Raw genomic sequence first — 24,312 nt, 5'->3', positions numbered from 1 at the left:
AGCGTGATTATTCACATTTCATGATGAAAAACTTCAAACTTTTTTGCCGTCCAGGACCTTATTTGTCTTACGAGCTTAAATCACCACTTTTAATTCGCACAAGTCGCTTATAGTACATTCACTCTGCTAGAAAATAGTCACCAAAATACTATGACTTTCGCCTGAGATTGTCTTCATATAAAAGAAAAGAAGAAGAACTAAATACAGAATCCCTTTTTCGGTAACAAATTCCAACATATTTGAGTGAAAAAAAATTTGTTTTTGCTAACGTTTTGAATGAATGTTATATACTGACAAAGACGCAGAAGGAAAGTAATTGGAAAACCACCAATATTACGTTTATGCTTCCTTGTATAACATATTAGCATATACCTCTAAATATTTTCAAGAAAGAGATTTAGTTTCACGGTTTTGATCTTCGTGTACTAAAAATTATTTTGTAATACTAATACAAATTGAGATTGTCGATGCTATTTTCATTTTAAACCTATCTATTTACTCAAATATAATACAACCAGAAATACCTAATTATACGTTTTAGCTAGACCTACTTATCGATACATTTCGGTACCATTATGTTTCGTTTCCTCTTAATTTTCTCAACTTAAAGCTTCTTTACCTTAATGAAAGTCAAGTATTCCGAAAACATGTTCTACATTAATGAAACTGGAAATCACCAGCCATTGTCTCGTGCTGCTATCAAAAAACTATTATTATCAAGATAAAGGTGAAACAAAAGCTCACATTTTGCTAGAGCGCAATGCTGTTCCAATGGGGCGATGAGCGCACAGAAATGCAGTTGATAAAAGTTAACTTTGCTTTTGCACTTTTAATGAACTTCCTGGGGGTCATTGCAAGCTAAATGCTCGAGAGCAAATGACTTGCAGGTAGCTAACTGATTTGCCGCAATGACTTTGCGACTTCCGACATTTCATTTAAAACTTTTGTTTGCAACTTCGGAAACTTCTTTTTTGCATTGTAGATGTTACTAATTTTTACTCACGATTAATTTTTATAAGCATACAACTTAAATGTAGTTAATACAATGAAAATCGTGTTATTTTTATGTTCTTTATAATTTTATGCACTTTAAATAGTGTACTGTAAGCTTACACAAGCTTTTTAATGGCGAGTGAAAGCTTATTTAAAAGCTGGGTTAGCTCAATAAATAAATTTCCAGTAAAAATTGTACTAAGTATCCTTATACCTGTTTAAGAATATACGAATGAATAAATAATAACTAATATTTAAATTCGTTAAAAATTATTTTATTTGCAGAATTTTCTAGTTACTGCTCGATTTAACGTTGAGCACATTCGTAAGCTCTAAACTGAAACTGTTGACTGGAATTTTTTTATTCGTATATGCTTTAGATTTACATACAATTTTACCACTTTCAAAATATGATATGAGTAAGTGAGAGTAAAGGCGTACAAAAGCTTTTTAGTGGCGAGTGAAAGCTTACTTGAAAGTTGAGTAAGTTTGATAAGCCAAATACTAAGCGTAATTTTACTCATTATGTTATTCATATTTTAGGATATATATAACACATTAATCAATACGTAAATTTGTTAGAAATTATTTTGTTTAAGTTAATTGAGTGACTGAGCGATTAAGCATATTCGTAAGCTCTAAACTGAAAGCTTTGAACTTTAGTGGAAATAAGAATTTCTTGCAGTTATGTATAAATGCTTTCAACTTAATGATTTCATGTCCTCCAAATAAGAATTTGTTTAAAAGCTTACACTAGCTTTTAGTGAAAGCTCACTTTAAAATTAGGTTAGCTGTGCAAATGAATTACCAAGTATAATTTTAATAATTTGATTACTCCTAAACAAGGAAACATTTTTGAATTTATGTAATGTTTAAAAATTCATAAAAAATTATGTTTTTTGAGTATCTTTTTACTAAACGATCAAACTTTTACACAGGCGAAAGCTCCCTTACGAAACTTTTGAACTTTTTATAGAAATATGTTCATTTCATTGTCATATATGTATGCAAAAAAATACTTGAAAATAATGTTAAGTTTATGTTGAATTTTAAAAGAGCTTTGAGCTTTTGGAAACATCATTTAACTTGCATTAACCTGAAATGAAATTACAAATTTATTTATTTTCTGACATTATTGCGATTTCTTCTACAGATCAGCCATGTATTTTAAACAAAATTTTTTATTTACTTTTCCAAATAATTTAATTACTTTTACAATACAAACAAAATTAAAATAGATACAAAATGAAAAAAGTTTGTTGAAAATTTTTTAAATTCATATCAAAACTGCATACAATAAAGCAAATTTGCTTTGACGAAATGTAAAAATATGCAACTGCTTGGATTGCGTTGCACTGTGTGTTCGTGCATGTTACGCTTACGCTCTGACGCGTCGGTTCGCACTCATGCATTGGAATTTTGCACACAACTACAGAAATGCCAGAGTTGATGGAAATAGCACAGTGACGTTGATGAAAAATTCCTGTATGGAAAACGTGCAAAATTTCTTTGCTGTTGGAATTTAATAATTTCCCTTAACAGCAGTTGGCAATAAGACTACAAAACACACACATACGGCCATATAGCACATATACGTACATATGTTTGAAGGGTATGTGTGGGATAAATGCAGGGAATGTGTGTGTTGTAAATATATAAGCGTTTGCCTGCTGTGACACGTTTCGCACCACTGCGCCATGGTGAACTTGGCCACTTTTCGCTTTGGCAGCCTAAATTTGAAAATTCTGCGAATAATTTACCAGCGTGGAATTTCATGGAAAATCGAAAAATGTTGGAGCAAGCTACACTAAACTGTAAACGAGTATTTGTGCGGTTGGAAAATGGTTCATGCCCAACTTTGTGGTGACAATGTTTTTATAGGTAATCGTTAGGAGCGCCTTCTGTTATATCGGTATAGAAATATGAAATAACTCTGACAAAAGCTGGAGTTGATTTTAGACGCATTTTGAATATCACATTTAGTACAATTCTGCTCTTCAACTGCTTCACACCGAAACAGTGCGCTAAATAAGCAACTATTCACATCAAAAGTTGTTGTACAAGCTGGTGGCCTTACTAAACCCAACCTCTGCATTTTGGAAAAAACATGCATACTCGTATAGTATAAAAAGCTCATAATTTGGCCGCATTTTGTCCAATGTTGTCCGGATGTTGACGCCTTACATCTATCAGGGATGAATATGGTGACGTTTACTGGTTTCAGTTACCTCAAAAGTAATCTGTAGCTTATTTGATGGCCGAAAGAGTTGATATTGCCTCATCTTTAAGCTTTTTTGATTAGTGTCTACTTTCGACTAGATAATATGCTGAACCACCGTTCTTCAACCTTCAACCTATAGACATTTCCAGTGTTATTTATTCATAAGGATCTACTGATTTGGGTTTCCTAATAATTAAATAACGGAACTTATAGTAAATTCTACAGTCTTCGATTTGAAAAATTTCGTAGTCGCTCCACTCAACCTACTTAAGTTTGATATCAGCTGGCACTCTCGAATAAGAACTTTGGATCCGAATTCATAACTACTTATTAGGTACACTTACCACTTCCCCTGCAAATGCTTGCCGATAGTCGCACTCTTTCCTAAATGTAGGCAATAGCAAATGGTGAGAAAAAATGTTGTATACATTTAGGGTTTTAAAAATTATTTTTAATATACATATGATATAGTTTTTTACTCAGAGTACATCAGTGGAAAATATTTTAATTTTCCTTTAAATTTTTTATCTCAAATTTGATTTTTGCTAAGCCTTTTTGTATTGTAAATATTCATGCATATTAAGCAGAAATAAATTCTATGCTCGCATAAGAGTTAAACAAAACTTGTCACATGACAGTTTGGTCTTGAACTAATAGATGTGGCTAATAATATGATTGCTTCCACATAAGTGTACTCTCTTCCAATCTTAATTCAATGCTGGATACTGGAATACTCTCTCGTATTATATCATAGGTTTCCACTTCATTTAGAATTTACTGTAGAGGAACCATTTACGTTTAGTCTTTTCGTAAAAAATGCTGTTTGTGAACGATAAGAACATAAAAAGTATTAATAATTTAAAGTTATATTATACTCTTGACGCTAATAACTTGAATTCGTATTCAACGCGAGCGTAGGTAAAAATTGATTTCCCTTTGGCATGAAAAATAGAAATAAAATTTGAAGTATTGGCATTAGTCATAATTTTCCGCCTACAAAAGGAATTTCGCTCGTCTTGTTAACAAACATCATAAAATTGATTTCCCACAAGAAATGACTACTCATTCACAAAAGTATTTTTACGAAATGAAATTAAATTGTGTATCAATAAATATAATCAAAAAAAGCATAAACAACAAAGCTGAGAAGGTGAAAATAAGAGCAAGAAAAGTGAACACTTCAGAGCAAAATCCCGTATCTCAGTGATAATACGTGCGTATTCTTAACGCGGCGAGCGTAATCCGGTGTGAGCTCTGCATTTAGGCACGGCGCATATATTCAGATGGAGCACACACTATTGCCACCTGAATCATTGTGGTTACGCCGCAGATTTAGCGCCTCCCCAGGCTGAGGATCTGCTCAACTTATTGTCGGCGTTGTGGTTTTGGTTGGATTATTTACATACCTTTGGGCCACCAAAGCAATTCACAATATTCTGCGGCATTATCACAGGCCACCTGTGTGAAACAAACACATACATGGATATATGTAAATGCTGAACTGGCTGTAGTGTATACATATATGAAGACTCATTTACCAACACCTTTATCAAGTATATACTTACGTATCTATTTGTAAACGTATTTATAATTTCTTGTGGACTTAGTTTATGTGCCGCACAGGTAGCAATACCCGCTTGGCTGCTTCTGGTCTACCGCTATTTTCGCCGTTTTCTCTAACACAAATATATTTACTATAATATATATATACATATATATATATATATATGTATTTAGTATATGCTCCAGCGAGCCTCTCCACGAATTCGAATACTTCGCCGGCTATTTTTGCATACATTTATTTACCACATTCCTTATTGAGGTAAGTAGCATTTATGACGGTGCGAGTTTGGCATCGGTAGTAACAGCTGAGCTATTCCCAGAACTCCATTATATTTATTTACGGAGTCACGGATGCCGTTAGGTTGATTGCTAACAATTTATGTTTAAATTTTTCCCCAATTTTTTCGTATTCCTACATCTCAGTTATTGTTAACAATATTTTATTTGCACCTGAACGCTAATAAATGCCCAAAAGGGGTTTGAACATATATCTATTTCTTGTTAGAGATAACAGTGGTGGAGAGAGAGATTCGAAAAGATAGGAAATAGTTCAATATAGCTAAAGTAACTAAATTACTATATTTCGAACTGATTGGATAATGAGTAAGTCTGAAATAAATGGCTATTATGGGAGGTTGCGAGTGTTTTTATCTCATCCTATAATTCTGAATTAAAATAAGTTCCTGCAAAACTCTGCTGGTTCTATTAATATATCTTCATCCTAAAGGTAGGCAATGATAGGCAATATGAAAGTGTTGCCTACATTTAGGCAATTTATTAAAGATTAAATTTTATTATATTTCTCATTGCCCAGAATGCAACTACTTGCGTATTAAATATCGCCTTTCATTAAAATTATAGCCGTGCATAAATTAATTTTATTTGTATATATCAAGCCTTTCATAGACTCTATGAGAATTAAACATTACCAATATTTATGTGTATGAATGATTTCATTTCAACCCGTCGGCTTTGTACCTCAGTTCTACTTGTGTGTAGTATGAAAAATATGAATGTGTTGCCTAAAGCAAGGCGATTTCTTAGTTAATCGTTTGCTCAGAAACTTTCTACTAAAATTATGGGCATATTCCTGGTATGAAAATTAGTGCTTACTGTGCTACATTTTTTCATTGTTCCATAATGTAGGCAATACTGTATAGAACAAAAGCATTATTTGCCTACATTTAGGCTATTTTTTCAAATTTCTTCAACACAATTTGCTCACAATACTTCTACTAAATTTCGCATGTTAGAATTTGTTTCTTCCTACTTAGTACCGTTATTTATTTTTCACCTACGCCACTGCCTTCCACATAAAAATTTATGCACGATAAGCGGAAATAAATTTCCCATTTTTCTCTTAAAATATAACATCGCGTACCTCTTATCGCTTACTTGTCGCATGACGTTTTGCTGCAAAAACAATAAAAATGGCTAATAAATTATGCCCGCATATTTTTATTGCTTCGGCAAAAAAATGGTTGGCTATAAAATATACGCAACAAGGCATCCTTCAATAGTGCCCTTTCGCAGTCACTCTTCTGCCATGTCCCACTGAAATGTGTTTGCAGATGCACTTGCGTGCTTTTGCCGTTATTATTTCTTTATTTTATAGCAAGTCATTCTAATCAATTTTCAGTTAGCAAAAATTATTTATTTATTTAATTTTGTGTACAATGTTAGAAATTTACAAGAATTGTATACAACGCTGCGTATGAATGAAACTGTTTGCGGGAGCGAATATTTGAGCCGTTTTTATAGCATGCTAACAGACGATGTCTGTTTGATTGAATTGCCATGACGGCATTTATCATATGTATGTTTGCTTTTTTTAAACCATATTTAATGGCCATATTTATGTTATTTCATTGTTTTTATTAGTTATTTTGTGAGGGCGATATTTTTCATTTTTTTATGGTAATAAAAATTGAATAATATAATATTTTGTAGAAAAAGAATAATTTATATAAAATTTACAGGTGGCCTTATATTTAATTGCCAACTTACTGTTCGCATTTTAAGCAATCATTAATAACCAAAACTGTACGCCGGCGAAATTACGCATATCCAAAAATAACTTTGCATGTATTTTGAGCGTAAAGTTATGAAAAATTTGCATGTACGTCCTGTAACTACTCATGCCGGGCTTATCACTTTTTAAACGCTTACAACCTTGCGCTTTTCCATTTTCAATTAAATACGCATTACTTTGCACCGTATTGCAAGCGAAAATATTTTTCATTAATGCTAGGTTTCTGGTATTTTTTTTCGAGAAATGTTGAAAAGATTACCACCATGCTGTGCGTAGGACTTTCGGTATTTAACTCAATCAACATTTATCATGCAAACGTACAAAAAATTGCACGCGAGTTGCATATAAAAAACGGAGCATGTAAAAGTTGAAAACACATACTGATGTGTTTATATATGTATGTGCGTATGCATTTGGAATTCGGTATATATTGCATATTCGATACCGATGCGTACTGAAAAAAATTAAAAATAATAAAAACACTTAAAAATATATATAAGTGTATATTAAGGTGGGTGAAAAAACGAATATTTTTTATGCTTAGTATTCTGAAAACAAGGTCTTTAGATACCTCTAAGAAAAATCACTACAACTATGAGTTCTTCATTTTTACGGGAAAGTATACTCCTTACACTTTTCTATTTTTTTTCTTATTATCATTTAGAAAAATTCATATCTCGTTTCCAGCTACTTGCAAAAGTATTTCGTTTCGTAGATTTTGTTGAAAATTTAATGCTCTACAAAATGATCTCGTACGAATTTTTCCTAATCCTAACCTGTTAAAAGATATTAAGGGGTTACATGATTTCCTTTGGTAAAAAACTGTCTTTTTCCAACAATTTTATTCTCATGTGAAAAATTAAACATTTTATGAGAATTTTTTCTTGTTACAAACATACACTATTTACAAAGAAATTCTGAAATTTTTGAAATCAATATTTTTAAGTCGGCTATTGCGACCTGCGATGCACCTGTGTTGGCAGAGTAACTCCTTACAGGATCAACTAAAGTGAAAAAAATACGTTTTTAGTTAAAATAACTGAAAGTTGGAGTTTTGGTAGGCATTTTTACAAAAAAATTAAAATTTCAGTGAAAATTTCTTGACATTTTTTTTTTCAAATAGTTGGAATCAAAAAAAAGACCTTCGTCCAAGCTTTTAAGAATTGTATCTTAAAGATCTGTTTAAAATTTCATGAAGATCGGTTGAGTAGCTTTTGAGAAGCCTTGTCAACCAACTTCAAAAACACAGTTTCGAGAAAAACTCGTTCTCAAGGCTGTATGTCCGAAGCCATTGCTCGGATCAACTCGAAAATTTAGGACAACATTCAAGAGGTGTTAAAAAAAAAACGATTTTTTGAAGCCCGTAAATCCATGTAACGCCTTAGTCACTTTAATTTTCCCATATATTTTATATTGCAGTTCTTTATCTTTACAATACATTTTACAAGCAAATTTTTACACAATACATTTCCAAAGCAAATAAATCTAAAACTTTGGAAAGTGGTATCGTATTACACAATTTATCGGTCTACATAAATGGCTTGAAAAATTTGTTTCCTAAAAACATTATTTTAAATTAATACGCAGTCAAATAAGCATCATATGTACTGTATTCTTATGGTACACCATGTCGTATGAGCAATACTGAATCCATAGATCTCTTTTCGGAATGCGCAAGTTATTTTTTGTGTATTTGTAATTGCGAATTACTTTTAAAAGAATGTTTTCCTGAAAAAATTTTTTTTTCTTGTAATGCCGAAAATTTTGAACTAGACTATCAGAAATTTGTATATTGTATATTACTTAATGTAAGGTATTAAAAATCCCATGTTGTACACACACAAGGGAAAAAGAACATGCTCTAGGCACCGTTTTAATTGAAAATAAAAAGCTTGTTTAAGTTAATAACTAAAAATTCAAAGGACGTTTTCAAAAAAAACAATCAACTTAGAAAATAACGTATGTACACCCTAATTTACATATTTGTGTTAGCTCCACTTAACAGTTTTATTTTTTATCGAAATATAAATTATTTGGGCGTATATCGCAGTTCCCACATTGATATATTTTGAACATTTTTTGCAACGCAAATTCATCAGCTTCAGCTGCAAGCCGTTATTGGTAACAGGTTTCCCGTTTTCGCAATTCATAGCGATGTAGAAAGCTCTCCACCATATACACTGTTTGTATTTTTTATATTTTTTTCTCGAACGCTCGATTACAGCACTTCCATTTTTTACAGTTCAATTAATCGAATGTAATGAAAACTGTTCGGTTTTACTATTATATTTACTTTGATAGAGTGTATTCATGCTTTAAATAACATTTGTATACTGGTTTACATATGCCGATATCGTGCATAAATATTATGTTCCCGCCGCATTTCCATTGGTAGCAAAAATACTTTGTTTATTGAGGTCACGGCAGTAAGGATGGGCGCTTTTTATGCGGCATATGTCGACAATAGTGCTACAGAATACAGGCGGACCACTCTGGTGTTGAGAAGCTCACTGAGTTGCGAAAATAGTCATTTAGTGCCATAGTAAATCATTAAATATTTAAAACTCTTCAGATTTTAAATAATATCAAGAAGATATCGCTAGGCTTAGCAAAGGCTACTATTTCTAGAATTTCTGATAACATAATTAAGAGGTGAGTAATAGCTTCATTGATGGGGAATCACCTTAAGTCTTTTATATTCCAATGTAATTTCGATACAACCATTAGCGAGCTAAAACCACAAGGCAAGGTCATTCTGCCTTTAGCTTACTTTTTTCTTATTTTCTACCATTCAATTTACATAAAGCCGGATTTTTACACTACTAAGATTATAATTGATATTATTGATAAAATGTCAAATTATATTCATAAATATTCTCGAAGGTTAAGCTTTGAGTAAAATTCCATAATTTTTAATTTCTCCAAGCAAAACTAATCAGTATATATCTCGCTTATTAACAAATGAAGATGGTGCGACACAATCAACCGTGAAGTTTTGCATTTCAATTTATACAAATTTCTCAAAAAAGAATTACCAAAAACTTTTTTTGTGCAAATTAAGCGTAACCACAAGTCGCCATTATAATCTGCTCTCTTTCATTCCACTCAGATTTTGCTTAGAAAAGCGCCAGCATCATACCTTTCTGACTTGCATTGTTATTTACTGCTTGTTTCTTATTTAAAATTGCACTTTTGTGCTACGTTTCTTGAGTTTCTTTTGTTATACTTTAATTTTTTGCTTTCGAGAACTTTTGCTAACAACTTCTGTCAACTGCGAAATTCATTGCTCGGTTGCAGCGCAGAGATTTAAAACTTTCACTTCGCTTGCCACACGAACATAAAGTCTCCGCGGCGTTATCAGCGCAGATAGTGTCTCTGGCAGGCGCATATTTTGGTGCCAACTTCGGTGTGAGCAGACGGCTCATCGACGGTTTGTATCTCTCAATGACGGCATTCACTGAAACTTTTGCGATACACTTCTTTTCGGCTTAAAATGTGAAACTTGAAAAACTAGTTTGAGAGGAAGTAATTTGTGTTTTTCTGCGTTGCTTATTGTATTGTAGATAATAAAGCATTATATGAGTTGATGAATAAATATATGCCTTGTTAAAGAATTTACAAAACTTAGTTTGGTGGACTGATCTTAATGCTGAATACAGTTGATAATTCATCCCTGAAGATTAACTCGGTATGATGTGAAATTATGCTACGCCTTAATTTGAATTTATTGGGTGCTATTTAAAATATCTCTACATTACCTCTACTACTATAATGCTAATGACATCATAAAAATTAAATATTAAGTCAAAATTACTGTGGTTGTACAGGGCGTATGAGTGATATCACACTCATACTATTTGCTAATACCATTTGTGAGGGTTTATCTGTATGGTATGTATATATTAATATGATGTTGCTAAGCTATATTTACCTTTTTATAATAGCAAATATCTGTCTAACCAAACTCCAAATTTATCACAATAAACAGCGCTAATTACTCGCATAACCTCAATATCTGTCCCTTACAGTATCAAAAAAATATTTAATACATTAAAAAGCCATAGAGAAATTAAGAGCAATGTCACTAGCAACTATTTGTCAACACTTACCCACATAAAACTGCATATGGATCAGCACATTGAACACACATCCAACTTGTGTCTGCTTTCTGTGTCATCCTAGCACATTTGTCCAGTTAAGCGACTGCGCTGAGTGTGTTAGATCCACATATATCATCCGCAGTGCTTTTCATGTTGTCTTGTTGTGACTTGTTTCAACTCGTTTCTCTTTACTTTCATCTTTGTTTTCGCAGTTTACTTTTTTTATTTACTTACTCCGGTTTATTCAGCTAATTTTGTCAAGCAACTGAGCGCACATACACAAATCGTGATCAAATAAGCGAAGAACGTGCAGTGCTTTAACAAGTTGACTGATTGATGTGTCAATACCATCAAGTGCCATACTGCAACGTATTGACATCGTGCTTGAATGTATATACAGAATATACTTTTGTAGAAATGAAAACTCATATGCGTGGCTGTGTAAACACTGGTGGAAGTTAGTGTTTTCTCTTTCAATAAAAATAAAATAAAACGTTGACAATCAGCTAAAAGAGTTGGAAATCCGAGTAAGGTAAGACATAAATAAAGAAAAGACAAACGACTTTAATAAATAACTTTTGGACTTTGATCAGAGAATTACTAATATGAACTAATAATAAAGGTTTAAGAAAAATTATAGCTGGTGTCCTAAAGCTAACATAAGATTTGAATTAAATAGAAAAAGCATTTCTTAATCTTTCGATTGTAATTTTTTATTGAAGCATAAGGTACAAAGGATAGGGTTATTTTTGAATAAAATGTCGGAAAAATGCACTCGTTTCTGGAATTCATCGGAGTGCTGGGCCTATGCAAAAATGTATGATAAAGCTAAAAGCCCGATAAACCTTTGGTCACGCTGCAATCCTCAAACAATTTCTATTCCATTCTATTGTCGAAATTTCCATTACTATTCTGCATAAATGTGGCTGAATTTCATTAATACAACGTTGAATCTCCTTCTTTCATGCACTCATAGTTGCGGGCTTTTTGCTATAGACCTCTGGTTTTAAATAACCCCATTAAAAATATAATAGTGTTAAATAAATAATACAATCTAGGATTCCAATTCCGATTGCTAAAGCAAGCGACTTTCCACTGTTTTTTCCGGCACTATTTTTTGTACTGCATGTCAATGGGTAATACACTGGCTAATACTTCAGCAGCTTCAGTTGATATAGCCCGGAAAGTACTCTTAAGTGCTCTTTAAGTGTTAATTTGAAGTCCAATATTACTCCTAGAGGCTTCAGCTGCGGCAGTGAAGTAGTCTCGCACTCCCCTATGGTGAGCTCTATTCGTTATTTCACCTTTCCTGGTGCTTATGTTATGAGTAATACTTCTGTTTTATGTTCAGTCAATTCAAGACTCACAGAAGAGAATCATTGCATTTGTTTCATAGGTTAAATAATTATTTAGCCACTGTTAGCACTATGATATTAGTTTCACGTCTTTTGGTTGCTGTCTGTGGTCGAATACTGAGCCGTGGAGTATACCACTCGAGATAGAGTAGCTCTTGATGCCTTCTCACATATCAAAAATTAGACTTCCATTTTAAAATAACTCGTTATAAAGTTTATGAAGTATTCAGGGGCTTCGTATTATAACCAGGGCTTTCACTATGTGTGTTCATATTGTCATGTTGAACGCCTTCACCCTGACATCCAGTCATCCAGGGTAATCAGCGCGAAGTACCTTTTTGTGCCAGCTTTCTATCTTTTGCTGCTTACTGCATATTTCTTAGTATCGTTGACTTCTGGATATATATATATGTATATATAGTGGATATCTTTTTGTATAAAGCCGTATGGTCTCTCCGATAATCCGCCGGCTTCCTAAATAGCTTACTGCGAGCGGATCCGTTTTATATTTTCGTACACTTTACCCACTGTGACAAGCATACGCAGAGGTCGGTACGATGAAGTTCTTCAGGCAGGTTTTTTAGGTTTTGGAGAAGAATCAAACGCTGTACTTCCCACGAGCCGGATGTTCATAAAATTTGGCACAGATTTTTATCAAAGGCATCGCTATAACTTTCAGAGAAGTCCTTCTATCGGAACACTAGAGTATATAGCTGTCATACAACTGAACGACCAAGTTCAGGAAGTTGAATAGAAAACTTCATTATTTGACAATACATCTTCATGAAATTTGCCAAAGATTATTGCGCTAGGCAAAAGTACGATCTCTGAAGAAATTTTTAGACAAAAATGCTATGGCCTGTAGTTACTATAGAAATCGACCCCTCAAAATCAAGTGTTTTATGGAATCTTTTGAATTTGTAAAGCGTATAAACGAAGTTCACGTTTCCTCTGGTCTTATTAAGAGCTTTTGCAAAATTTTTTCAAAAATATTTTTCAAAAAATTTTCTTCAACGAACCAGCATTTTAAGCTTTCCAAGTTAGATCGTTCTTGAGATCGACGTTTTAGAACTCTCAATATAAAATAAAATCGGTAAAACAATTCATCAATAATTATACATTGAACGCTTGTATGTATGTATGTGTATAATTGCGGATAATATTGCAATTAAACACATAACTGTGATTTAGAATGCGCTGACAATGTACATATGTATGTATGCTTGTGGAAAGCAAAGTAAAACTCAAATACCACAAAGCGCAGTGCGTGCGGCATGCCACATAACTGTTAAAAGTGATATATATATATATATATATATGTATGTACAGCCTCTCTGCGGATTTAAGCACAGTTAAACATCTCTGTCTATATATATACATATATATGTATGTATATATAAATATATAGTAGGAAGTGAGGAGTACATATTGCACGCATTTACATAAATGTGTTTGCTATTAAATGCACACTTAGCTTCATGCGCACACACTTACAATGTCCAAAATGCGGCACGATCTGTGCTTTGCAGCGTTCGCATTGGGGAATTTTTCGTGCAATGATATTTGCTTTGGCAGGATCTGTTTGCATTTAACAGAGTCTCCAGTGTATCCAACTGTTGTACATGTGTGCTACATATACATATGTATATACAACAATGATAGCCATATCATTTCAATAATTTATGGTTGCTGCGCGTCGCTCGGTTAAGGGGAGGCGCCACCACTGTATCTCATGTGTGTTTACTGACATGGTTTCCACAGTTATTGTCGCTGTTGCTTTTTGTTGCAGCCTTTCACTGTTAGCTTTCCGGTTGTCTTAATTATGATGCATTATTGTGATTTATTTATATCCTCGTAACAGTACCATTTTACAAACGCAATAGAGTGCACATATGTACATTCATGTGACTCTATACATATAGATATAGGCACAGTACATATGTGATATTTTATATGTATAACGAATGCGTCATTTGCCGCCACTCAACTAATTGCACTTACACGTTTCGTGCATTAGAGAGGTGTGCACATAAAGAATCTGAGCATGAGTACAAACATACATCGATATGAATACAGAAACGTTACTGACATGGCTAGCTCGCTTATAAGCGAAGGAAAATATCAATTTTATCATTAAAGAAAGTAATTTATTAAAATAAAATAAATATATTTAAAGTACTAACATGTAACGTACATGGTAACGGACACTATCGGAGCTGCAACTGCCAAATTCGATGCGAAGGGTAGGAGTGATGCATATCAGGTAATATGATTAGAAATTTCAGGCAAGTAAGAGTTTGCCCAAGATTAGTTCCTGCCTTGTTATCTGAAGAACTTGCTCCCTTCGGTTTTTTTGAACTCATTTAATCCCTTTTTGTGTTATTTTTGCTGATCTGGTTCATATTATGGGCCCATGATTGTAGTAGTAAGTGTGATTACTTCCGCGTAGCTCCAGCTAAGCAAGATTAGGCTATCTTATTATAAATTATACGGCAGCTTGGTTCGAGACTTGGCTACAGCCAGGTTGATCCTCAACACGGTCGCATGACACTTTCATCCAGCGTTTTCTGTATCCTCAACCAAATGAGACTCCCCAGCGGCACTATCGAGGAGCAATGAACACCCAGATTAAAAGACTGATCTTAGCTACATAGATACCTCCCAACTGCAACAAGGGCGGACTGTTATCAGCCCATCTCGGTCTTCATCGTGCTAGTATTTATAACCAGTGGACAGCCGCAGAAAAGTCCAATGTATAATTATTACTGACCATATGGCAATATTGCTTACGAATCGGTTCAGAATTTGAAGTCATCATAGCACTCGTGACGGCCATCAGAACCTTCTTCGATTCAGCGTTTACATCCTCAATTGAGTTTCCCCGGCGTAGTCACGTGAATTTGCTGAATAGCCTGAAGTTACACGAAGGTAAATCAGGCAAATGCGGTGCTTGCGGCTGAATATTAGTTGAAACTGTGGTAAAATGAAATGAACGAATAAGTAGAATAAATTTTTTGACAAAATAGCGGTTTCTCAAAAAAAATCGTTTTTTACCAAAATTTCGTCCTTAAATTGTTTATAAAAAAAAAAAATTTTGGGGAAAAAAATCTTCGTTTAATTACTAAAGAATAAATTTACTAAACGTTTTGAGACTAATCGGTTTAGCCGGCTTTAAATTTTCTGTGTGTATTCCTAAATATTTGTACGTTAAGAAAATAAAATAAAAAATCGATTTTTTGAAAATTCTAACTCTATATTATCTCTTAAATAATTTGAATGATTTTTTGTAATGTCCGTTTGGCAAAATATAAAATTAGGCGTAACACTTCTTAACCATCAAAAATTTTCATGACACACAATAAAAATATCGACAGAATATGTAGTTGCAATTGGCCTTCTCAGTTCTTGAACTTGCATAAAGAAAGGCTTCTAAGGACTGCTTAGAGCTCTCACTGTTTCCTTTATACCCGGTATTTTTACCTCTATAGTCGACTTTGCACTATACACATCGGAGATACATCAAATATAAGTCAACCGAAAAGAAGACTTAAAGTCCTTATCTTCGCTGAACAATAACTCATCTTAAAGGAATGATGTTATTCATAATTAGGTTATAATATATTTATACATACATATATAAATATAATATTATAAGTCCACGTTAGTTTTTGCTTCAAACTAAAGAAGTTTTTTCACTTATTTTAATTTAGCAAGCCGATACTTATATTTCGCACCATTCTACTAAAGTAATAAGTTTTCATATCTTTATATTTTTTAGAATTTCTTTTGAAAATCTTTCGGAAATTAATCGTTACCTGTTATGCCTAACCTATATTTTTCCTTCGATATAAATTGGAAATTGAATTTGGAGCACTTTACTCACATTTTATTTGTATTTGTGCATTTCAATGACTATTTATAGATTTTTTTTTATTGCTGTGAATATGTAAATTTAATTTTTTCATAGTTTTATAGTTGGCTAGTTACAGCAGCTGCTAACATAACGGATTTCGTTGTTTCTGAAATTTGAGGTTATTAATTTAACATATTCAATAAATATGCGCTTGATTTCGTTTTTGCTTTTGGAGTCGAAAATGAACAAGAAATTTATGTGATCGATGTATCGAAAATATGCACGTTATCCGAATACAAATTAAAACAAGATGCAAAATAAAAACATAAAATCAAATAATAAAGTGAATATTCAAATGTTAAAATAAAAATGACAAGCAGAAAAAAATATAAATGCAGTATTTACCGATATCACCATAAATATCGTATACCAATTGTCATATATTATATGTTTCTGAGAGACATGATTCCTATTTTTACATTTTAATAAAAATCGAGTTCATGATACGCTGACAGACTTTCATAATAAACCAACGCCACACCACCCAAAATCTACAAGAGACAATCGATTTCAACTGAAGGGCATAAGATAGTATTTGCAAATTATATTTGAAACTACGAAAAAGATTTACCCGTCACTATTGTACAGCGCTGACTACAGACAAAGTTATAATGTGAAAATTTGCAATGCAAACGAAAACGAAAATCCTTCCCATCTCGGGCTATTTGACTTATGAATTAATTTTTAAGCTTTTTGCTGGCAACGTCCAAGTTTTCAACAAACAGGATATTGAGTAAAGCAAATGAAAGTTGAAGCAGAACTTTGGTTACTGTTATAGTTCAAGTATGTATGTATGCGCCAAGCGAATACATGTGTTGCAAGGATGCTGTGGTGAGTTTATAGATAAAGTGTGTTTAAAGAGGGGTTTGTTTGACTTTCAGCAGACTATGAATAATGATGACTGCACTGAATTTTAAAAATTTTTAAAGTGCATACACATACTTTTTAAATAAAGCCGGGGAGTTTTTAAAATTAAAAAACATGGTTAGAGCCATTCATTACTAGATATTTGTTATGAAAATTTGATTAATACAACTTCTTATTTCAATATATATATATATGTAGATAGAATATTCGATTTATTTCAATTCAAAAAGTCCGTTGCGCAATTCTTTTTTTTTAATTTAGGTTAGTTAAGGAAAATATTATGCAACAATCATAAATTATAAATTTTGCATTTTTTCTGACTGAAATATGCAGATATGTAGATAAATGTATTTTAAAAATGTTTGTATACTTGTATATGCTTCCGTACATTTTTATTATGAATATGTTGCCTTTTGGGAATAACTTTAGTGTGTTCTTTATATGCAAGGAGTTGGCTTTTCGATGCTTAACTTTGCCTTCAAATGTGACTCTTATTGGCAGCTTTGCATTACTAGTATATAAAGTGAATAAGTATTATTTATGCATATATAAATATGCATGTACACTTGTATGTGTTCAACTATCGTCTGTTTGCACGTATGTATTTTATGTCTAAACATTTCAAACTAATGGCGCCCATAAATCAGTTGGCACACACACACACAAACATGGCTGAAAGTTGAACCTGATTACATACAAAAGTTGCAGGCATATGTGTAGTTAAAAGGGCATAAATCCGGGGCATAGTAAAGAAGGAAGCACGGCCTGTAGGAATTTGAATGACGTAATGTAATGAGTCAATATTTGTTTCCTTTAAACTTTTGGGTACACTCGTAATAGATTCTTTGTTGCTTCCTTATGTGATAGTTATTATATGTGATGGACCCATCTCTAGTAAAAAATATGTCAAAATATTAAAAATTATTTTAATGTTAAAAACTTTTGCATCTACTAAACAATGTATTTTTTCTAACTTTTCGAGAAATTACTGGTCAGAAAAATGTGTATAATTTTTATCTCGTTACATTTAAGTTATTTGTTTTTAATTAATGTATATTGTATTTAGTATATGTATATTCACATTAGGTACATAACTTCGCTATATACTAAATGTGCGCTTAATTGTAGGCAACACTTTGCCATTCACAATTTTGTTGCCTATATTTAGGAGGATTTTGCAAAAGTCAGGTGGCTACGGTAGTTTCGTACTATAGCTTAACTTCGCTACTATATAAAGCCCAGATAGGATGCCAAATTTCGGTATACATGTAGATCACTTCTCAGCTGGAATCAAATGCCTTAAAACCAATGTATTTTTCCATCATGTCCTGTGAAAACATAAATACAAATTTATACTTTTCAGCGGGTACAATCAAGCACTTAAACGCAGGTGTTACAATTTTGAAATGTAAGCGAGAATTAAGGGATCGGCGGGGGCCACGATTACAACAATATTCATATTTACTATACTATATACATATATATATACATACATATACAAATGTATATATGCGTATTTCTGGTTTACGGCTGTAACTTTCAACTTTTATTGTTTTCACTCGCAACCTTTTGTTTTATGCTTTTCATTCTGTTTTCCGGCTCTGCGCGGCGCAAAATGCATTTTATGGGCAAACGCCATGTTGGCGAAACATATTGGCGCACAATTCGATAATATTTTGGTAGCGCACAAAACGGCTCCAACTATACGGCGGTTGGTGAGTTATTGTTATTTAGGTGCAGCACGAAGGCGGTGAATCGGCTGTCAATTGTATTTCGCTGCTTTGGCCAGCCAAAATCCCATGCTTAGCTGGCAGCTGCCATTCGCAATTGAAAATCGTTTGAAAATAGATTTCTCTGTAAATGGAATGCATTTAAAGGAAATAATATTTATTTTGTATGAAATAAACAATACATAAGCAATACGAATACATTTGTTCTGAATTGCCAGGAAATATAAATAGAAATCCACCACATAATATGCATCATCGAAATATTATTGAAAATAAATTAAATTATTACGGAATTTTCTTGTACTTTCCACCCTTCTTTAAATGCTGTAATAACTTCATCTCAATTTAGCTTCTCTATTTAAATTCAATCATGAATTTATTACGCACAAATAAATTACTTTTCGATTTTTCGCTCAATTTAATATTTAAACTTTGAGCATTACCTTCACTGTAATCCCTCTTCGCTTCACGCAAATCCTTTTCAATGTTGCTTGCGCTATCTAAAAGATACCTTGCAGGTGTCGAAAAGTGATTTGCTTGTTTGTAGGTGTGCTTCGAAATGCGCTGTAATAGATATGTATATTTATTTTGGATTAAATCCGCCTAATACCACTTAAGGCAATCAGCAACCAGTTAAATGCAATGAAGAAGCATTTCAGTGCTATTTAAATATATACACGCATATATATTTATAAATTTAAATAGAAGAAAATTCTACTGAATTGGCCAAAGTTACCCGAATTACCATATCAATATAGATTGTGTCAGTGGGCGTGTGAAATGTCTTTGCACCCAAATAAAGTCAACGAAAAAAAAAGCAAATATATTTTTGTATAACACAAATGTGTGTGTGTGTGTATGTGTGACTATAAATAGCTTGTTTTTTCAGCGTGTGAACTAAAGCACCTGGCAGGTGTGTAGTAAGTGGCGAAATCAACTGTTATTGCTAGAAGAACGGAAGGCCATATCGTTAAGCGTTGCGTATACGCAACATTTTCCCCTAATATATTATTCAAGCATTTCATGTTAAATTCGTGCAAAGAACTACTCAGCAAGTAAGTAGTTTAGCAATATATGTTAAACGTAAATAAAGACAAATAATCGTTTCGCAATAAAAAATAACAACATTGAAAATAAATGTTTGCAAATAATAACGATGGTGAAAGTGGCAGAGACAGAAATAAATAGAAGCAAGAAAAAATATAAGCTTCGCTTGCACCGATGCTATAATACCATACACAGATCAAATCTGTTTGCATAAGATGGTACAAAACTTGGTCAGTTTATATGGTAGCTACATATATGTTATAGTGGTCCGATTTGATCAATGTATTCCAAGCTTGTAACGACACTTTCGACAAAAATCCATGTCAAATTTCGCAAAGATATCTCGACAAATAAAAGAGTTTTCTATGCAAGAACTTGAGTTTGATTGGTACAGGCAGATGGAAGTGAGCTTACGAATTTCTAGGTATTAAAAACTTAATATACCCTGTTTAGGGTATAACAAACAGAACTGTTTACTATGTGACTTTCCAGCCAGTACGCGTTGTAGCTTACTCTAATATTGGCTGGTTGGCGTCAGCCAGCTGCGTGTGACACATTCAAAATATATGTAAGCGTCATATTGTCTAGACGCATGGCGCCAACGCGGGTGGCTGTCGATGCTGCATATGCGAGTGCTCTCTACATTTATTGCTTTGCCGCTATTTAAAGTCTTCTGATGCCGCAATCGCTATGTCAAAAGCAAATAAGAAGAACGCTGAATATATATACCCACATACAAGTACATATGTGTACAATATGTATGTGGTTTTGTGGTAATATTTGAATTTAAATGTATGAATGAAGCTCAATGAAGTTTAGTTGCATATAATATATGTATATCTGTAACCGTTTGGTAATAATATTTGTCGCATCTCTTTATTTTCTTTTCCTTTACTTCGCTTCGCTTATTTTCTTGTAGCTAAGGCTAGATAATTTTAAATTACAATCAAGCATTTATATAAATATCTACATATATACATATGTATTCATAATTGTTGTCCTATATATGATTGTTGACTTTAACGAATATAGAATATACTTTAATATTAATTTGCTTAGATGTTATGATGAATATCCGAATCGAATTAATTATTTTTATACTTGAATATGCTTATTTTGCTATAAAGGAACCTCTTCTTATATTAGGTAGGTGTGTTCGCTAAATGAATGATAAAAACCCCTAAAATTAGGCAACTATGGACTGTCTAGTCTTATAGGTGTTGATATTTTGTTAAACCGGCGTTGCCTACGTATAAGGAGCTATTCTAGCATGAGGACATTAATTTCAGGTATTTTTTGAAGTGTCGCAAAAAAAGTCAATTAATATTTAACTATCCGTTTCCGTTATTAGTTCTTTTGTGAGGCTGTAAGAACTCATAAAAAGAAAATTGTAATCTAGAATAATGTCGCAATGTGTTAAAAAAATAAAAAAAAATTCACCAATGGGACTTCCTGAAAAAAACAACACTTCTTTTTACTGTTTCGATTTAAAACAAAAAAATAGTAAAAGTTTAAATTTGAGTATATGGATAGTTCCAGAAATGGGCAATTCGAAAGTAGACTCTCAAAAAATTTCAATTAAATCTGTCTTGAAGAACCTGAAAAATCATTGGAATCGTGGCAATCGTGACTATCGTTTTGAAAAAAAGTAGTTTTCGAGTTTTAAAGTTTCTGTTCCATCCAAACCAGCTTAGATACGAGGTCAGCAGAATACCTATATCTCTGAAAATAATTTGTATTTTGAAAAATCCTCTTATAGAACTATTTTTGAATACCTAAACTTTGAAATTATGGAGTAACCGATTTTTTTATTCAATAGCGTTTAATTTTTCCTTAAATATTGGAGTTCTTACTCGGATTTACTGAAACGCTCATTCAAGCCTGAAACGCAATTTTCGCAATTTTCAACTGTCAAATTTTAACTCACGTTTTGCGAATCTATTTTCATAACTTTGCAGCAGTAGTCAATAATTTTGACTAAGTATACCCTCAGTCAATTTCTCTCATCCATATTTTCATAATATATTCCTTCCTTAAATTTTTACAGTTTTATTTTTCATTCACAGCTATCTTGCATACTTCACTCTTCTTCATCATTTCTGTCTGTGTCTCACAACATGCTTGTTAGCGCAGAAAATTGCATAGAACGACATGGAGTTGGCTATTCAGACGGCAAATGATTGTCAGTTAACCGAGTTTCGCACAAATTCCATGTGACATATTCCTATCCGTTCATCTCGTCAACTAAACTCCGGCTCACACTCGCACAGTAACACCATACTTCAGTTGATTTATTGATTTTACATTGAAGATAACTTGAATTTCTTCGTCAAATATTGCTTGAAATGTGCAGAATGCATTGTTTGGCGATTGTGGAGCAAAACTAGAACGGAACAGCGTGATTTGTAAGAAATTTTGAGAAAAGTATATTGGAAAAAGTTTCAGAAAAATATATGATACGTGGAGCTTTTAGAATTTTAAGTGATAAAAATAGTTTGTTGAATATATCTAAGTAATTTTTTAATAAATTTCTCGTCTTGGAACCGTTTTATATTGAAAAAAATTACTGTAAAATTAACGTTAACCCTTGCTTGCTTTATGTTGCCTGTACTCGCGTTACATTTGAAGGAAAATTACTTCAAAATGAACTTTCAACCAATACTCACTTCTTTCTGTATTATTTTCTTACAGAACTCATCGACAGCACTTGAGAATATTGTTTCGAAATATCCACCAATTAAACAGCAGCAACAACAACTACAATATTAGAGGCAACAACAAAGTAGTAGTATACCCTTGGGAGTAGTCAAAGAGTAGCAATTTTTAGGTCAATAAATTGAGACAGTAACAACAACAGGCGTCTATTAGGAACTACCAGAGGTATTTACGTAAGAAGCAAAAGTTAAAAGGAAGCACAATGGCAGCATTCATAGCGAAACAAATGGTTGGCAACCAGCTAAGCGCCGTTAAAGGTAAGCAGAAATTGAAATTTTATTTAGTTTTGAGAATACTTGAGTGTGTGGGTATTATGATGCGAAAGTGTGGCGAACCTTGTGAAATTATATTTATAGAAGTAAAAGGAGGTCCAACAGTTGTTAAAGGAGGTGATATAGATAAACGTAATTCAAGTTGCTTTAAATCTGAGTAAAGGCCTTAATTAATTTCGTTTATTTTTTTTGTTTATTTATATATATTATTATTATATATTATGAAAACTAATGAGTACATAAACACTGATGACGAAGCCAAATTTGGAATCTTGTGTAGATTAGGTTAGGTTAAACTGGTAGGCCAATTGGCCACGCATAGACCAGTTTTAGTCCTTTGCGATACCCAATAGAGTTCAGTTTCTAGGTCCAAGAAAACATTTTAACAGACTCCGCGGCCTCACTCTCCGTACCTCCCCCAGTGAATCATACCATGGGGACCCCAGGTGCTTAAAGCGTAGACTTGCCAGTGCGGGACAATTGCAAAAGATATGCTCCTTTGTTTCCCTAGTGCTTTGCTCTAAACATTTCCGGCAGTCTTCTCGATCTGTCAGCTCCGTTTTGCGGTTGTGTGCCGCCACCACACAGTGGCCAGTTAGTATTCCGTCCATGTTCCTACAGTCTCTCTATCGAGTACCAATAGGAGTTTTGTATACGTCCGATCTCTTGTTTTGCACATGACATTCTGCGTTCGTGTTTTGGTTTTCTTTACCATTGCTTCTGTCGAGATCGTCGTATAGACAATGCATAGGTTTCGCAATATTTATCACGTTTTCGAATGTTAGCCGTATACCATTATTGGAAATCTCATCCACTATTTCATTGCCCTTCATGCCTTTGTGGCCTGGAACCCAGTAAAAGTGATGTTGCTAACTTCTTTGAAACACTGCTGCCCTGCTTTCCAAGACACTTCAGGTCCATTCGCGATACAAGGTTATACTGCCTTGATTGCTGCTTGGCTGTCTACGTAGATGTTGAGTCTGAGAGGCCAGCTTTGCGGCTTTCGGAACAGAAAAGACAACAGGTTGAAATATACTGCAGTGATCTGGCAACACTGGCAACATAAAAGGCAGCCTTATGCCTAACTCTGAATAAAGTATCTCCGCACCAACTCCATCATTGGATTGGATTGTGTGCTTTCCCTTCAATTATACACTCTGCTGTGTTCTATTAAGCCAATACCTCAACTTATCTAACTGCATTTAATGAAATATAACAGCATGCAGCCTTTCCGTACTTAATTAATTAATTAAATTTCCAGCATATGGACAGACATAATTAAAATACCTCATTCCTCGAGCTGACAATTGACAACAAAGCATATGAAGAGTTTAAGGTTAAAGGCATACAATTGGCCACTTAGAGACCGCTTCGAGTAATCACTCATTATAGTACAATGGCAAGCATGTTCATGACACCCAACCATATTTGACGCCATTGCCGTCTCCTCGCTAGACCTACGAGTATGTAACTGTATTCAGACAAGAACAAAAATAAATTACTT

The 24,312-nt window shown here is 33.3% G+C and overlaps 2 protein-coding genes across 5 annotated transcripts in view; both read left to right on the top strand.

Moving 5' to 3' along the window:
* LOC120774452 overlaps nucleotides 1-22,609 on the top strand; it is a 110,432-nt gene extending 87,823 nt beyond the window's left edge. The window contains exon 5 of the mRNA XM_040104139.1: nucleotides 22,513-22,609. Within this exon, the coding sequence (XP_039960073.1) occupies nucleotides 22,513-22,590 (78 nt within the window). The 3' untranslated portion in view covers nucleotides 22,591-22,609. The remainder of the gene's footprint in view (nucleotides 1-22,512) is intronic.
* Nucleotides 22,591-24,312, top strand: part of LOC120766575 (complexin) — a 215,084-nt gene continuing 213,362 nt past the window's right edge. For 2 of the 4 annotated variants that reach the window (XR_005704606.1, XR_005704604.1), the window contains exon 1: nucleotides 22,595-22,793. Coding sequence is in view for 1 of the 4 variants with exons in the window: in XM_040092168.1 (XP_039948102.1) it covers nucleotides 22,739-22,793 (55 nt within the window). In the remaining 3 variants the exon portion in view is untranslated. Of the gene's footprint in view, nucleotides 22,794-24,312 lie in introns of all 4 variants that reach the window. The other 2 variants (XM_040092168.1, XR_005704603.1) reach the window with 2 other exon arrangements.

The sequence above is a fragment of the Bactrocera tryoni genome, chromosome 1 (genome assembly GCF_016617805.1).
Source record: "Bactrocera tryoni isolate S06 chromosome 1, CSIRO_BtryS06_freeze2, whole genome shotgun sequence".
NCBI classification, from domain to species: Eukaryota; Metazoa; Arthropoda; class Insecta; order Diptera; family Tephritidae; genus Bactrocera; species Bactrocera tryoni.
This window is presented reverse-complemented; position numbering and strand designations above follow the sequence as displayed.